The 18,024-nt window shown below is 40.3% G+C and overlaps 1 protein-coding gene across 3 annotated transcripts in view; it reads left to right on the top strand.

Annotated features, from left to right (window-relative positions):
* The window catches only part of DSP (desmoplakin), a 41,239-nt gene extending 25,098 nt beyond the window's left edge, over positions 1-16,141 (top strand). The window contains exons 12-24 of one of the 3 annotated variants that reach the window (XM_019745418.3): positions 586-740; positions 1,540-1,666; positions 2,419-2,620; positions 2,878-3,104; positions 3,783-3,949; positions 4,392-4,530; positions 5,099-5,292; positions 6,257-6,419; positions 6,915-6,998; positions 7,445-7,552; positions 8,115-8,213; positions 8,998-9,495; positions 12,223-16,141. In XM_019745418.3, the coding sequence (XP_019600977.2) occupies positions 586-740; positions 1,540-1,666; positions 2,419-2,620; positions 2,878-3,104; positions 3,783-3,949; positions 4,392-4,530; positions 5,099-5,292; positions 6,257-6,419; positions 6,915-6,998; positions 7,445-7,552; positions 8,115-8,213; positions 8,998-9,495; positions 12,223-15,447 (5,388 nt within the window). In that variant the 3' untranslated portion in view covers positions 15,448-16,141. Of the gene's footprint in view, positions 1-585; positions 741-1,539; positions 1,667-2,418; positions 2,621-2,877; positions 3,105-3,782; positions 3,950-4,391; positions 4,531-5,098; positions 5,293-6,256; positions 6,420-6,914; positions 6,999-7,444; positions 7,553-8,114; positions 8,214-8,997; positions 11,293-12,222 lie in introns of all 3 variants that reach the window. The other 2 variants (XM_074335259.2, XM_019745417.3) reach the window with 2 other exon arrangements.
* The last annotated feature ends 1,883 nt before the right edge of the window (positions 16,142-18,024 follow it).

Raw genomic sequence — 18,024 nt, 5'->3', positions numbered from 1 at the left:
GTTGAAATGGAGATTGAAATACATAAATATCAAGGTTGTTACGTTTTACTAGTTAAGATACTTGTCATATTTTAAATACCCATTTTAAGGAGCTATATAGAGTTAATTTAGAAAAGAAGCTATTTAGGTGCTGGAGTTAATTTAGAAAGGTACTTTTCTGAAGACCTGATACCAGAACTTTTTCATTTTTATTTTAAAATTTTGAGCGCAAATGAATGAGACAAGTGACTCCCTCACACTAAACTCTAATACATAAAACATGAACTCACAAACATAGAAAAGCCGTGGATTGAGTTTTTGCTTTACAAAAGGGCTTTTCACTTTATGGATGGATTCCCCAGGCTACCTTTGGAAAGTTACTTCACCTAATTCACTTTATACACACCTTTCAGGCTCACATGTATTATTTAAAGCATCAGTGTTGCTGGGTTATGTACAGATTATCTTCATGTGAGGAAAAAAGAGTAAGATAAAAAGCTCAAACAGTTTGCATGTTGTCATCTCTATTTGTATCGTTGAGGAGAAAGATACAAAGGTATACTCATGCATAAAGCCACAACACGGATGGGGTTGCTTGCCTTACAGAAAATTGTGCACAAAGGGGACGAGTGCATCCTGAAGGACAACAACGAGCGCAGCAAGTGGTATGTGACGGGCCCAGGAGGCGTGGACATGCTCGTTCCTTCCGTTAGTCTGATTATTCCTCCTCCGAATCCCCTGGCCGTGGACCTCGCTGGCAAGTAAGTTGTGGAAGTTTCTAGTAGCCATGACGTGAACGAGAGTGGAGAGAAATAGGGCAAATGCTTCTAGAAGACACTTAGACACACGGTTCCCTGTGATAACCTCACACCCCAGGGGAACCTCACGAAGGTCCCTTTACATTGTCGTACAATCCCATGTTAAAGATACTATAGTTTTTAAGGGAGGATGAAAAGAATGACTGTAGGAGCACTGGACTATATAATTGCTGTTACATACTTTACAGGCATTATTTCAAAGCTCTTCCCTTCTTAGACCATCAATAATTTTGCATGTAGCCACAAGTATAAAATGCCCCATATCAATATTTGCTCGTCAATAGGTGGAGCGTTCATTTTACGGATGGTCCATGGCAGATTCTTCTAAACCTTTAGTCATGGAAATCTTCAGCCACCTTCAGAATAGGGAGGGTTGCATAATGAGCCCCGTATGCTAATTTCTAAGCTCATTCCCAACCGCTTTCTCCCTGGTGTCCCACGCAGTCAGTAGTAGACTTCTGTCAGTTAAAAAGTGTGTGCTGCAAACAACACAACAAAAAAAAACATAGTATTTTGATCAAAATGATTTGCGCTGTCTGTACTAATATAGGTCATTGAGAATGTACTTTGGGGGAGTACATCAGTCCAAATGCCTTGAAATGTTCAATGTTTTGCAAATTATCCATTTGCCCCTTACTCTCTTAGTTCGTGATTTAGTTTTTTTGTGAGTTTAGGTAAGCATGGCCAGGTTTCCCATTTGGGATACAGTCTGACAGCTGTGATTTCCTTTTGTGCTGCCTAGGATCGAGCAGTACTACGAAGCCATCTTGGCTCTGTGGAACCAGCTCTACATCAACATGAAGAGCCTGGTTTCCTGGCACTATTGCATGATTGACATCGAGAAAATCAGGGCCATGACTATTGCCAAGGTAGGTCCCCAAGACCAGCCAGGCCGCCTGGAGGAGGCGCCAGGCTACTCCCTACCCTGCATGCTTCCACCCGCAGACCTTCTAGCGGTGCAGCTGATGCTGTTGTAGCTCATCAAGAGAACCAGCTCAGCCTGCCATAGAGGTTCTGGCCTGTCTGACACAGAATGGGAGGAATTCACATGTAGCTGGTTATGAGACAAATTAGTTACCTGACAAGCTGGTAGTACCTGTGGGGAAGGCATGGGGTCCTATAGTATTCTGGATTCTATTCTCCTTAGATGTAATGGTAAGTTAGGTTATAAATTACTGACTGGATATCACAGAAGTAAAAGAATTCTTGGCTGAACACCAAAGCTTTAGTTACTGAAGATCAGTGGTTATCAAATTGGGGTCCAAGAATCCCAGGTGAGGGGACTGTCTTGGGATGACTAGGGTGGCACTGAGGAGAGGGGCATGAAATGGGTCAAATTTGGCTCCCCTTAACCTTTCCTCTTTTTAGTCAGAGCATCTGCTTTATGTTTGGAGCTTCTGAATACTTCCTTTGAAGAATAAAATTGTGTAGCAAAAGAAAATTGAGAGCCCATTGCTATCCCTAGGGGCAATCTCTACCCCTCAAAGACCTTTTGTATTCCCATGGTCCCAGGGTGAGCGTTGCCTCAAGCCCCATCTAGCACAGGGTACTTTCCAGCAAACTTTTCCCTGGTCACACTATGGGGGCCACCATAAGTCACTTCTACCTGGTTTACTTCCAGCTGAAAACGATGCGGCAGGAAGATTATATGAAGACAATATCTGACCTTGAATTACATTACCAAGAGTTCATCAGAAACAGCCAAGGCTCAGAGATGTTTGGAGATGACGACAAACGGAAAATGCAGTCTCAGTTCACGGATGCCCAGAAGCACTACCAGACATTGGTTATCCAGCTCCCTGGCCACCCCCAGCACCAGACAGGTCGGTCTGCAGCATCCTTCTCTTTGTATCAACCCTACATGCAGTTTCAGTACAAAGGAAGTCGTTGGCATAAAACTAGTTTCAGAATTAGTTCTTTGAAAAATAATGTGTCAAAAGTCATTTATGTATACACTAAATTTTCTGAATCAAATCAGAGGAAGTAGCTATACTATTATGGAGTGTGGATTTTTTTTGAGGCCTAACACCCTTCTAACTAGGAATTCTCTGATTTTTGTGGTCCTAACATATTTTCACAGTAACCACAACTGAAATCACTCATGTTGGTTCCTGCCAAGACGTCAACCATAATAAAGTTATTGAAACCAACAGAGAAAATGACAAGCAAGAAACGTGGATGCTGATGGAGCTCCAGAAGATTCGCAGGCAGATGGAGCTCTGCGAGGTCAGAATGGCTCTTAAAAACATACTTCAGGCTGACCAAGGGTCTTCTCACCATATCACAGTGAAAATAAATGAGCTGAAGGTAGGTATCCATTAATATTTTGCCTGATTCTCAGTATACTTATATTTATCTGCAAACTAATTAAAAAACTTCTTGGTTTAAATATTTATAGGCAAGAAACATTAATTTTCAAGAAAACAGGATTTGGGCACAATTTCCTTTTTTCTTTCCCATGCTTCCAAATTTATAGAAGTTCATCAAGCTGGGGATTAAGCCACTTTTGTGTGTTGCTGAGTCAGGCTACAGGGTTCTTCCTTTGTGCTATATCTTCCTTTGTTCATTTCAAAAGTTTTCACAAACAATAATTTGGCTTCTGCCCAAAACAACCTATGATATGGGTTAGACAGGTGGAATTATCCTTACTTATGGACAGGAAACTGACACTAAGAGATTTGGTAGGTGAAGTAAAGTCTCAAAGCCATCGACAGAGCTAGGACTACAGCCCAGGTGTTTCACTTAATAGCTCAGTGATCTCGTCTGCCCAGACAAGCCTAGGCACTATACCGGAATGTCCCAGGTATATATTCTAAGTAAGAGGGTCACAGTTACACAGTGCTGATCAGGCCTTCCTGAAGAAGGAAGTGAGGGTCAAGTCAGTCTCTTGCTTGAATCCTTTACATTTATTGAACTTTATAAGGACAAAAATGATCGTAAGAATGATACAGCTAAATCAAAAGAGCTTTCCTTCTTTTTTGACAGAGTGTGCAGAATGATTCTCAAGCAATTGCTGAAGTTCTCAACCAGCTTAAAGATATGCTAGCTAACTTCAGAGGTTCAGAGAAATACTGCTATTTACAGAATGAAGTATTTGGGCTGTTTCAGAAACTGGAAAATATCAATGGCGTTACAGATGGCTACCTAAACAGGTAATCCCAACTAATGCTGATCTCAGGTATTTTGCTTTGTTTTAGCTTCACTTTGTCAGACTTCATTTGCTTTATATGTGTGGCTTGCCAGAGCCTTTGCCTGACAGTTTCTCTTTTCACTGGAGGCTTACTTACATTCTTCTGTGCTTTTGAGAAAGGATCTTCTAGCCAAGGGTGTTAATTTCACTGTTCTGCGATCTAATGTATCTTACAGCTAAGGTATACTCTAAGGGCCAGAATTTGGAATTCTTCAGTTAATGCAAAATGGTGGTCTGAAACATGACAGAGGGAAAAAAAATACGTTGCTCCTGCAGCTTATAAACTAGGCAAAATAAAATTTATCTGCTTTAATATTGTTTTCTTTCATTAATGGTGGCAGGAGCTAATATCCAAAGTTTAATGAAATGACCACAATATTATTTGCCTCTTTTGCTTTTTACAGCTTATGTACAGTGAGAGCATTACTCCAGGCTATTCTCCAAACAGAGGACATGTTAAAGGTTTACGAATCCAGACTCACCGAGGAGGAAACTGTTTGCCTGGATCTGGATAAAGTGGAGGCTTACCGCTGTGGACTGAAGGTAATGTGAAAGGATGTTAGCAGTGGCCCAGTTTACGGAGAATAATCCAGGACTCGGCTCCTAATTATAAAGCTGCGCTAAGTTTTCATGCGTTTCGAGGACTACCAGATTTCGTTGGCCACACATTGATGTCAATCGTTAATCTCTAGTACACTGTTGTTCAGAGCATGTGAGCAGGAAATATGTGAGAAAGTAATTTGTGGTGAGATTAGTTTGGGGAATGCTTAATTAAACATAGTTAAACTGGTTTCTTCACCACAGGACTTCTCAGAACCGTTAATACAGTAATATATATTACAATTATTCAGGAATGGAATGGAGTGTGATATTTAGCATTTCTCAAACTAATTTGTACATTGAGTCCTGTTGAATGGGGTAGCACAAGGAACGAGATCACTGACTCAAATACTGGAAAATGCAACCAGTAAATATATTTTCTTGAACTGATTGTTAATCACTTTAAAGTACGAATATTCGAAAGGGTTTTATAAAATTTTTGCATTTGGTGACTGTCAGTGTAGCATCAAGTAGGAGATGAGATGAATTTGTACTTTTTCTCTTATGACAGAAAATTAAAAATGACTTGAACTTGAAGAAATCATTGTTGGCCACCATGAAGACAGAACTGCAGAAAGCCCAGCAAATCCACTCCCAGACTTCGCAGCAGTATCAACTGTATGACCTGGATCTGGGCAAGTTCAGTGAAAAAGTCACACAGCTGGGCGATCGCTGGCAAAGAATAGATAAGCAGATAGACTACAGGTATGCCACATTCCTTCTGTACTTTCCTTCCATTTGGTTGTTCCCAAAATAATGTCACTTAAAATAATCACTATAAAAAAATCGTGGTTTTGTTGTGTGTATAAGTTAGGCATAGTAGGTGTTCTATTTACGGACTTCCTGTGGACAGCTTTGTTGGAAATGGAGAGAGAGTACGCCACAGTAGCCAAGCTTGAATCAACCCATGCCAGGTGCCATCTAGGTTCTTAGGGAAATAGCGGAAACCATTGATCAAGCTCTTTTGTGTCCTATAAACTCCTGTTATGACTGTTGGAAGAAGTAGAAGCTTTGAGTGAATGTTCTCTAAAAGTTTATGAAAATTAAATCTTTTACTGCAAATGAAGGTTTAAGAAAAAAAATCTCCAGAATCTTGTTCATGGTTCATTTTACTAGCAGTGCTTTCTAAAAATACCTTTATTGATATAAAATTCACATGTCCTACAATTCACCCATTTAAAATGTACAATTCAGTGGTTTTTATTATTCAGAATTGTGTAACCATCACCACAATCTAAGTTTAGAACGTTTTCATCACCCCAAAAAAGAAACCCTATATCCACTAGCAGTCACTGCTTCCAATCCCCCCAGCCCCAGGCAACCACCAGTCTACTTTCTGTTTCTGTAGATTTGCCTATTCTGGACATATAAATGCATATATGGTTGTCTGTGACTGGCTTTATTCACTTAGCATAATGTTTTCAAGGTTCATAAACGGTGTAGGATGTTTCAGTACTCCATTTCTTTTGATGGCTGAATAACATTCCATGTATGGCTATGACACATTTTGTTTATTCTTTTATCTGTTGATGGATATTTGGGTATGTTTTCATTTCTCTTGGGTACATACCAAATGGACTTGCTGGGTCATATGGTCACTTTGTTAAATACTTTGAGAATGGAAGCAGTGCTTTAACAATTTTAATAATATTATCTGTGTTTTCCCTAGATTATGGGACCTGGAGAAACAAATCAAGCAACTGAGGAATTATCGTGATAACTATCAGGCTTTCTGCAAGTGGCTCTACGATGCCAAACGCCGCCAAGATTCCTTAGAATCCATGAAGTTTGGAGATTCCAACACAGTCATGCGATTTTTGAATGAACAGAAGGTACAAGCCAAGTTGTCATTTCATAGCTGTTTTGAAATTATTTGGGTGTAAGCTGTATTTTCCTCTGGTTTTCAAAGCAGCGCCTGGGTTTGAAATGATAAATACTTAATATTACTAACCCATTTTGTAAATGCTTAAAAAGACTGCCCAGAGGAAAAACCATTGAGGTATTTACAAAGAAATGCAATTATGAACATAGAAATAATGTAATGTTGTATGTAGTAAAGGATCTTTATAAACTGACAGGAAAGGACCAGAAAAGAGTACTGACTAGAAGGTAACTTCTTAGGTAGATAATCAGAGTTGAAGGTCTTCCTTCTCTTTTCTGAATAGAAAAACATGTTCATCTCCTAAGATTTAACTGTGAAAATACGAGGTCAGTGCATGTAGTAATAAACTGAAGGAATAAAATAACAGTGATGAAAGAGGGAAATAACATTTATTTAAAAATATTTATGCACTTTAACATTTGTAAATATTTTATTTTTTATATAGAACTTGCATAGTGAAATTTCTGGCAAACGAGACAAATCAGAAGAAGTACAAAAAATTGCTGAACTTTGTGCAAATTCAATTAAGGTATGCTGGTTTTACAAAGAATGTTGGTATTTCATCCAGAATATTATTAACTGCATTATTTTCTGATTCACTTTCAAGATTATAAACTAATTGAAGATTAGTTTATATGGATTTTATGGATTTTATTTATTCTCTCCTGAATAAACCATAAACATTTGTTATCCATTAACTTGAATTCATCACACATTGGCAATATCTGTGGGAATATCTGTCTGATCTTCATTCTTTAGACTGGTAGTTGTGCAAAATTCTCCAGTTAGCTATAAAGATGTACTGCTTGGCTTAATAATATAATATTAGCTGCTTGGGCATTAGCTGCACATGATAGCCTTTGGGGTTGGTGATTAGAAGTAGAGCTTGATGATTTGAAACTGTGGAATTGTAGCTGTCAGTGACTCCTTTTAAGTTCATTCGGTATGTTTTTCTTAAACTTCATTATTCTGCAGGATTACGAACTCCAGCTGGCCTCGTATACCTCAGGACTGGAAACTCTACTGAACATACCTATCAAGAGGACTATGGTTCAGTCTCCTTCTGGGATGATTCTGCAAGAGGTATACATATCATTACATATCTCTGCGGGCTCACCCTACCTTCTTCCTCTTCTCTATTCCCTGTCCTCTTCCTGTCTTCCCTATAATCCTTGAATTCATCCCTTGTTATAGGGTTCTACTCAAAAAGGTTGAATAGTAGGTTATGTACCTTCTATTCAATATGTGATGCATTTTAGGAAATTATCTGTAGAAGTCTGAATCTGTATGTTAGAGTCTTTGCAGAAATTGGGCTCTGGGTTTAATGACGGCGACTTTTAAAAAGTGGAATATTTAGTGGATGTTTAAAAGATAGCTTCTTCCCAAAGATGTCAGAGAGCATCCATTACCTGTCAGATGGTTTAGGGGGAACACCTTGGATTGATGAGGATGGAATACAATGATTTTAGCCCTCTGTTTTGTTGTACTTCTAGAATTTGGCATTAGCACGCATGGAAGAAGGGAATTCACTCTTTAAATTATAATTTTACTATTTTACTGTTTTAGAAAACAAAATCTCTCAACTTGCATAGGACTGCTTTGGAATGTAATATCTTTTTCCCCCCTTTTGTTCCTTTTCTCCAAGGCTTCAGATATGCATGCTCGGTACATAGAACTACTTACAAGGTCTGGAGACTATTACAGATTCTTAAGTGAGATGCTGAAGAGTTTGGAAGATCTGAAGGTAATTTACTTTATTTCCTTGGTGCATCAAAAAATAAAATGGGATAGAACCTTATTATTCCTGCCTCATTATAACATGGATTTGGACATACTTAACTGATAAAACTCTATTTCCTCTACACAGTTAGTATAATACAGTTTGCTCGTAAGCCCGGGGTTTGTCCCATGCTCTAAATGGATTTAGGTAATATTTGCGTAATTACAGGTAATTTTACTTGCCCCAAAACAGTAATTTCATTCACTGTTTGGTCAAGGAATTATCTTTATATCCTTGTGTTAAATTACGAATAAACATCCTGGACTAGCTGCATTTGAGTTTGTCCTGTGGGGTGATTAATTTATTCCTCATTTCTAATACTTGAATGAAGTTTATATGGAAACTTACTTTATACTTGAAATAAAGGAAACAAGATTTATGAAATTGTAAGCTTTTGATCTTGGAAGAAATTACCTCATTTATAGATGAGGAAGCTGAAACTCAAAGATATATCATTTGTTAAGATCATGCAAGCAGTTGATAGAAGAATTATAAGGAAAATACAGATTTCTTGAATTTTTGTCAAGTAGTTTTTGTCTTATATCACTCTATGTGTGTGCTTATATGTGTGGTGTGTGTGCGTGCTCGTGCGTGTGCTTGTGTGTCCGTATGTGCATGTGTGTGCATGCATATGTGTGTAAATAGAAATGAGAATGTACATTGGTCTGGGAGGGGAAAAGTACAACTGCTTCTTTCTTGTGATATGAGGTGTTTTTCTTTCAATGTGTCTCTCATTTCACTCTCACAGCTGAAAAATACCAAGATTGAAGTTTTGGAAGAGGAGCTCAGACTGGCCCGAGATGCCAACTCTGAAAACTGCAATAAAAACAAATTCCTGGATCAGAACCTGCAGAAATACCAGACAGAGTGTTCCCAGTTCAAAGCAAAGCTTGTGAGCCTGGAGGAACTGAAGAGACAAGCTGAGTTGGATGGAAAGGCAGCTAAGCAAAATCTAGACAAGTGCTATAGCCAAATAAAGGAGCTCAACGAGAAGATCACCAGACTTACTTATGAGATTGAAGATGAAAAGAGAAGAAGAAAGACTGTGGAAGACAGATTTGACCAACAGAAAAATGACTATGACCAACTGCAGAAAGCAAGGCAATGTGAAAAGGAGAGCCTTGGCTGGCAAAAAATAGAGTCTGAGAAAGCCATCAAGGAGAAGGAGTTCGAGATAGAAAGGTTGAGGGTTCTTCTGCAGGAGGAGAGCGCCCGGAAGAGAGAATATGAAAATGAGCTGGCAAAGGTAAGAAACCACTATAATGAGGAGATGAGTAATTTAAGGAACAAGTTTGAAACAGAGATTAACATTACGAAGACCACCATCAAGGAGATATCCATGCAAAAAGAGGATGATTCCAAAAATCTTAGAAATCAGCTTGATAGACTGTCAAGGGAAAATCGCGATCTGAAGGATGAAATTGTCAGGCTGAATGACAGCATCCTGCAGACCACTGAGCAGCGAAGGCGAGCTGAGGAAAATGCCCTTCAGCAAAAAGCCTGTGGCTCTGAGATAATGCAAAAGAAGCAGCATCTGGAGATAGAACTTAAGCAGGTCATCCAGCAGCGCTCTGAGGAGAATGCAAGACACAAGCAGTCCTTGGAGGAGGCTGCAAAGACCATTCAGGACAAAAATAAAGAGATTGAAAGACTTAAGGCTGAGTTTCAGGAGGAGGCCAAGCGCCGCTGGGAATATGAAAATGAACTGGCTAAGGTAAGAAACAATTACGATGAGGAAATCATTAGCTTAAAAAACCAGTTTGAGACAGAGATCAACATCACCAAGACCACCATCCACCAGCTCACCATGCAGAAGGAAGATGACACCAGTAGTTACCGAGCCCAGATAGACAACCTCACCCGAGAAAACAGGAGCCTATCTGAAGAAATAAAGAGGCTGAAGAACACCTTAGTCCAGACCACCGAGAATCTCAGGAAGGTTGAAGAAAATGTCCAGCAGCAGAAGTCCACTGGCTCGGAGTTGTCTCAAAGAAAGCAGCAGCTGGAGATCGAGCTGAGACAGGTCACTCAGATTCGAACAGAAGAGAGCCTTAGGTATAAGCAGTCTCTTGATGATGCTGCCAAGACGATCCAGGATAAAAACAAGGAGATAGAAAGGTTAAAACAACTTGTCGAAACAGAAACAAATGAACGGAAATGCCTGGAAGATGAAAATGCTAAATTACAAAGGGTCCAGTATGACCTGCAGAAAGCAAATAGCAGTGCAACAGAGACGATAAGCAAATTGAAGGTTCAGGAGAAAGAACTAACGCGCTTGAAAATCGACTATGAAAGGATTTCCCAGGAGAGATCCGTGAAGGACCAGGACATCACCAGATTCCAGAATTCTCTGAAAGACTTGCAGTTGCAGAAGCAGAAAGTGGAAGATGAGCTGAACTGGCTGAAGAGGACAGCCTCAGAAGACTCCTCCAAGAGGAAGCAGCTAGAGGAGGAGCTGGAAGGCATGCGGAGGTCTTTGAAAGAGCAAGCGGTAAAAATCACCAGCCTGACCCAGCAGCTGGAGCAGGTGTCCATTGTTAAGAAAAGAAGCGAGGACGAACTTCGGCAGCAGAGAGACGTGTTGGATGGCCACCTGAGGGAGAAGCAGAGGACCCAGGAAGAGCTGAGGAGGCTTTCCTTGGAGGTTGAGGCCGTGAAGCGGCAGTTGCTCCAGGAACAAGAAAATGTCAAACAGGCTCACTTGAGGAATGAGCATTTCCAGAAGGCAATAGAAGATAAAAGCAGATGCTTAAATGAAAGCAAAATAGAAATCGAAAGGCTGCAGTCTCTCACAGAGAACCTGACCAAGGAGCATTTGATGTTGGAGGAAGAACTACGGAACCTGAGGCTGGAATACGATGAGCTCAGACGGGGCCGAAGTGAAGCTGATAGTGATAAAAACACGACTATCTCTGAACTAAGGAGCCAACTGCAGATCAGCAACAACCGAACCCTGGAACTGCAGGGGCTGATTAACGATTTACAGAGAGAGAGGGAAAATTTGAGACAGGAAATTGAGCAATTCCAAAAGCAGGCTTTAGAGGTATTAACAAACATTTGATCACAGCTTTACTGTCTCTCTAATAATTCACCCCATTGCCATCTTACCTGAACTATGCCCTTGCTCCTGATGCTTGCAGAAAGTCTAATTTTTCTTTTCACCGCTGTACTACTATCTGTCATCATCCAGACAACTGCTCTCGAGTAATTTCTATTCTGTTACAGCATCAAATGCCAATCTGTGTATAACCCATGTTTGGCCCTGCTTTCAGAACTTTTAGCATGGGTATAACATCTAAGATCACTTCCTCTGAGTGTTTCACTCTGTTTTCTAGAAGATAGCTCTTAGTGAGCTATTAAAGTTTTCCTAAATAAAAGCCATGTTATAGGCATTTTTCTATGCAATTTTAAAATCACTTTTTCTCTCTTGCTTACATGATTTTTCTGCACGCATTATTCTGTTGTCTTGCTCATGGCCCTTTTTGTTTGGCTTTTATTTTTTTAACCCCTAATTTAAAAATAACTTCTTTGACTTCTGTAGACAGGCAATATTTGTGTGGGGCTGGATATGGGGTGTGTATATATATCCATAGAATTTTATTTCTTTTTAAACATGTTAGTATAGCTGTAACAGGTGAACTGTAAGTATAGCAAGTGTGTAATTACCTGGAACAAAAATCCCCATATTTTTTCAAACCATAATTACTGTTAAGAATAAGACAGGTCTACAACTTCTAGATTTTTAATGGAAAAAAAATAGTAAGTATGAAGCCATTTATCAAAGTGGCAACATATATCTACAGAATTTTTTCATAAACTTGTACTATAACAAAATACTAGTATATCCAGGAAAAAACAGAGAAAGGGAAAGTAAGTAAACAAGTTTTAAAAAGTAGGAAAAGAGGTTAAATTATGGTAGTCATATGATATAATTAAAGCATTTTTTCCCCATTTCTTTCTTTTTAACTTCTAGGCATCAAATAGGATTCATGAATCAAAGAACCAGTGCACGCAGGTGGTGCAGGAAAGAGAGAGCCTTCTGGTGAAAATCAAAGTTCTGGAGCAAGATAAGATCAGGCTGCAGAGGCTGGAGGATGAGCTGAACCGTATGAAAGCAACGATAGAGACAGAAAGTAGGGTGAAACAGCGCCTGGAGTGTGAGAAACAGCAAATCCAGAATGACCTGAATCAGTGGAAAACTCAATATTCCCGCAAGGAAGAGGCTATTAGGAAGATAGAGTCAGAAAGAGAAAAGAGCGAGAGAGAGAAGAACAGCCTTAGGAGTGAGATTGAAAGACTCCAAGCGGAGATCAAGAGAATTGAAGAGAGGTACAGGAGAAAGTTGGAGGACTCTACCAGGGAGACACAGTCACAGTTGGAAACAGAACGCTCCCGACTTCAGAGGGAAATCGACAAACTCAAACAGCGCCCATACGGATCCCATCGGGAGACCCAGACTGAATGTGAGTGGACTGTGGACTCCTCCAAGCTGGTGTTTGATGGACTGAGGAAGAAGGTGACGGCGATGCAGCTCTATGAGTGCCAGTTGATTGACAAAACAACCTTGGACAAACTGTTGAAGGGGAAAAAGTCAGTGGAAGAAGTTGCTTCTGAAATCCAGCCTTTCCTTCGGGGTGCAGGAGCTATCGCTGGAGCTTCTGTTTCTCCTAAGGAAAAGTACTCTTTGGTAGAGGCCAGGAGAAAGAAATTAATCACTCCAGAATCCACAGTCATGCTTCTGGAGGCCCAGGCAGCTACAGGTGGTATAATTGATCCCCATAGGAATGAGAAGCTGACTGTTGACAATGCAATAGCTCGGGACCTCATCGACTTCGATGACCGTGAACAGATATATACAGCAGAAAAAGCTGTCACGGGTTTTAATGACCCATTTTCAGGCAAGACAGTATCTCTTTCAGAAGCCATCAAGAAAAACTTGATTAATAGAGAGACCGGAATGCGTCTGTTGGAAGCCCAGATTGCTTCAGGGGGTGTAGTAGACCCCGTGAACAGTGTCTTTTTGCCAAAAGATACAGCTTTAGCCCGTGGGCTGATTGACAGAGATTTGTATCGGGCCCTAAATGATCCCCGAGATAGTCAGAAAAACTTTGTTGATCCAGTCACTGAAAAGAAGGTCAGTTATATGCAGTTGAGGGAACGGTGCAGAATCGAACCTCACACTGGTCTGCTCTTGCTGTCGGTACAGAAGAGAAGTATGTCCTTCCAAGGAATCAGACAACCTGTGACTGTCACTGAGCTGGTAGATTCTGGTATATTGGGACTATCCACTGTAAATGAACTGGAATCAGGTCGAATTTCTTATGATGAGGTTGGTGAGAGAATTAAGGACTTCCTTCAGGGTTCAAGCTGCATAGCAGGTATATACAATGAGACCACAAAGCAGAAGCTTGGCATTTATGAGGCCATGAAAATTGGCTTAGTCCGACCTGGTACTGCTCTGGAATTGCTGGAAGCCCAAGCAGCTACTGGCTTTATAGTGGATCCTGTTAGCAACTTGAGGTTACCAGTGGAGGAAGCCTATAAAAGAGGCCTGGTGGGTATTGAGTTCAAAGAGAAGCTCCTGTCGGCAGAACGAGCTGTCACTGGGTATAATGATCCTGAAACGGGAAACATCATCTCTTTGTTCCAAGCCATGAACAAGGAACTCATCGAGAAGGGCCATGGCATTCGCTTGTTAGAAGCACAGATTGCCACCGGTGGGATCATCGACCCGAAGGAGAGCCATCGATTGCCAGTGGACATGGCATACAAGAGGGGCTACTTTAATGAGGAACTCAGTGAGATTCTCTCAGATCCAAGTGATGATACAAAAGGATTTTTTGATCCAAACACTGAAGAAAATCTTACCTATCTGCAACTAAAAGAAAGATGCATCAAGGATGAGGAAACGGGGCTCTGTCTATTGCCTCTGAAAGAAAAGAAGAAACAGGTGCAGACATCACAGAAGAATACCCTCAGGAAACGTAGAGTGGTCATTGTTGACCCAGAAACCAACAAGGAGATGTCTGTTCAGGAGGCCTACAAGAAGGGCCTTATAGATTATGAAACCTTCAAAGAACTGTGTGAGCAGGAGTGTGAGTGGGAAGAAATAACCATTACTGGATCTGATGGCTCCACCAGGGTGGTCCTGGTAGACAGGAAGACAGGCAGTCAGTATGATATTCAAGATGCTATTGATAAGGGCCTTGTTGACAAGAAGTTCTTTGATCAATACCGATCTGGCAGCCTCAGCCTCACTCAGTTTGCTGATATGATCTCCTTGAAAAATGGTGTTGGCAGCAGCAGTGGCATGGGTGTCAGTGTCAGTGATGATGTTTTCAGCAACTCCCGACATGAGTCAGTAAGTAAGATTTCTACCATATCCAGTGTCAGGAATTTAACCATCAAGAGCAGCTCTCTGTCTGAATCCCTGGAAGAACTGAGCCCTATTGCAGCCATCTTTGACACAGAAAACCTGGAGAAGATCTCCATTACAGAAGGTATAGAGCGGGGCATTGTGGATAGCATCACTGGTCAGAGGCTTCTGGAAGCTCAGGCTTGCACAGGTGGCATCATCCACCCAACCACAGGTCAGAAGATGTCACTTAAGGATGCGGTCTCCCAGGGCCTGATTGACCAAGATATGGCCACCAGGCTGAAGCCTGCTCAGAAAGCTTTCATTGGCTTTGAAGGTGTGAAGGGAAAGAAGATGTCAGCAGCAGAGGCAGTAAAAGAAAAATGGCTTCCCTATGAGGCAGGTCAGCGCTTCCTGGAGTTCCAGTACCTCACTGGAGGCCTAGTTGACCCGGAAGTGCATGGGAGAATAAGCACGGAAGAAGCTATCAGAAAGGGGTTTATTGATGGCCGAGCATCTCAGAGGCTGCAAGATACCAGCAGCTATGCCAAAATCCTGACCTGCCCCAAAACCAAATTAAAAATATCCTATAAGGATGCTATGAATCGCTCCATGGTGGAAGATATCACCGGCCTACGCCTTCTGGAGGCCGCCTCTGTTTCATCCAAGGGCTTGCCTAGCCCTTATAATATGTCTTCTGCCCCTGGCTCCCGTTCGGGCTCCCGCTCCGGGTCTCGCTCTGGTTCGCGCAGTGGGTCCCGGAGAGGAAGCTTTGATGCAACAGGGAATTCTTCCTACACTTACTCCTCCTACTCCTTTAGCAGTAGCTCTATTGGGCACTAGTGGTCAATTGGAAATTGTTGCTATACCTTCATTTACATGAATTTTTACTTTATTAAGTAATAAAGAAAATCTAGTGCTTGCAGTACAGTGATAGAATTTTCTATGCTTAAGCAAACATAGTTATGGTTGAAACCAAATAGTAAAGGCTTTTCTGGCCTTTTATCTTCTTAGCTCATCTTAACTAATATAATACACTGGATGTAGTGTATGTGAAGTGGTAATCAGTTGTAAGGATAACACAAATTGGATTTAGAATTTGTTTCTTCTCTTCTGTGTTTAGATTTTTGATCCATTTTTCTTGAACTTATTGTTGGCCTATAATACAGATTTCTGTTCTTGGGGATGAAAATTAAATTGATCATTGATATTTTAGTCATCATTCTGTTTCTTATCTAAGTATTTCCATTTTCTGTATTAGGAGAAAATTACACCTCTAGCCCTCATCTCCCCCAAAACTGACCCAAACCTAAGCATTTTGGAATGAGTCTCCTTTAGTTTTAGAATGTGGATTGTATGACCCATATACTCCCATGTATCTCTTTGGTTTGGTATTAATTTGACTGTATGTGCATAATAACCATCTTTGCTTTTCTTTGGTCAAAGTTCTGTTTATTTTGCTTGTCATTTTCGATATACTTTAAAAACGTGTCTAATGAAGTTGGCTATTCTGGCAATAAACTTTTAGACTTTTGAATTTTTGTGTTTTGATTTAATGACATGTTTATATACACAAGGGCATTTAGCAGCAGCTTTTTGATTATTGTAAAATATGTCTAAAACCACCTGTTTATAAATACATATGAAGAAAGGCCATTTACAAACTATTTTAGTTCTGAATTCTTGTTAGAATTTGGTCTTTGAAGTTAGTTTTTTCTACATTTCTTGAGTGCCTGTTGTATACCAGGTAGAGTCATTGGAAAGAAGCCTGTCTAAAGAGGCCAGGCTAGAGGTCAATACCCAGTTCTAGTTTATTCTGGACAGTGAGTACCAAGTAGCATGGGCACAAATCATCATAATATTTAAAAAAACAACATATTTAAAAAAAACATTTTGGGTATACTCAAAATACATGGTATTTCATTTTGTCCCCTATAAGAATTGCCCTTGAATCTATGAATATAGTTCCTGAAGAGTTCTTGGCTCCCTGCCCAAGGACTAGGAGATACAAGACTATTCTTTGGATCGAAGAGAAACTTGGAATTCAGACACTTGTCATTAGTTAACATGAGTACTGAATACTTATTTTGCATCTAGTATTGGGCTAAGTGTTATGAGGATTCAATAGAATGTAGAGGCCTCTTGACTTTAGGCCTTTGCAGTCTAGATGGGCAGAAGACCTAAAGCAATCAGTGGGACAACTTGCATATGTCAGTATAAATTAATAGTCAAATTTTATAGATAGAAAACAGGAAAACGAAAGGCTAATTGTGTAGAACAAAAAAGATCATACTTAAGATAATACTTAAATTATTAGGGCTTTTGGTACTTAGGGTGAAAACCGCATTCGTGTCTTAACTCTTCTTGCTCCTCTTCCGATCTGGAGGACTTGTAATTAATTTCATTCACTAAATATTGAGTTTTTCTCAATGCCAGGCATTATGCCAGAAGCTGTGGATCCTGTGGTAGGAATACGTGGTGCAAAAATAGCCCTTGTAATATAAAAGGAAGAAAAACAATATGTGATAAATGTGGTGTTGGGGAAAATGAAGGAGGTTCCTTATGGTAGAGCTAAGATGATGCTGTGTTACCGTGTTTCCCCGAAAATAAGACCTAGCCAGACAATCAGCTCTAATGCGTCTTTTGGAGTAAAATTAATATAAGACCGGGTCTTACGTTAGACCCGGTCTTATTTTACTATAAGTACAATTAAAAAAAATAAATAGAAAGTAAAATTTAAAATTACTTTATAGTAAAATAAGACCGGGTCTTATATTAATTTTTGCTCCAAAAGACACATTAGAGCTGATTGTCCGGCTAGGTCTGATTTTCAGGGAAACATGGTAGCGCTGGCTGCCATAAGATAGCTCAGACTGGTGGCTTAAACAAATTTATTTTCTCATAGTTCTGGAGGTTAGAAATCCAAGATCAAGGTGTCATCCCTGATTAGTTTCTGGTGACAACTCTTCCTGGCTTTTAAGCAGTGATGGGTAGGGAGGGAGCTCTGGTGTCTCTTCACCTTATAAGGATACTAGTCCTATCACATTAGGGCCCCACTCTTAGAACCTCATTTAGCTTAATTACCTCCTTTAAAGACCACGTCTCCAAATACAGTCACACTGAGGATTAGAGATTAAACATCAATTTTTGGGGTGGGGGGGCTGATGACAGTTCATCCCATTACAGAGGCCTAACCTAGAAAGGCAGGACACTGCTCTAGGAAAATGATTAAACAGATTAACAAGCATCAGTGCAAAGCAATTCCCAAGGTTGAACCAGTACGCCCCTCCAAGCTGTTGCCAAAGTTGTCATTAAGCTCTGAGATGCGAAAGTACTGTGTCCTAGAGAGAGGACATACTTGACCTGCACGAGTTTTGATTTGGTTCACATACACAGTGCATCCACCAAAAAAGGGAAATA

This window comes from Rhinolophus sinicus, chromosome 14 (assembly GCF_057876585.1).
Source record: "Rhinolophus sinicus isolate RSI-liver-muscle chromosome 14, RSI-T2T, whole genome shotgun sequence".
Taxonomy (NCBI): domain Eukaryota; kingdom Metazoa; phylum Chordata; class Mammalia; order Chiroptera; family Rhinolophidae; genus Rhinolophus; species Rhinolophus sinicus.
The sequence above is the reverse complement of the archived record's forward strand: the minus strand, read 5'-3'. Positions and strand labels throughout refer to the sequence as shown.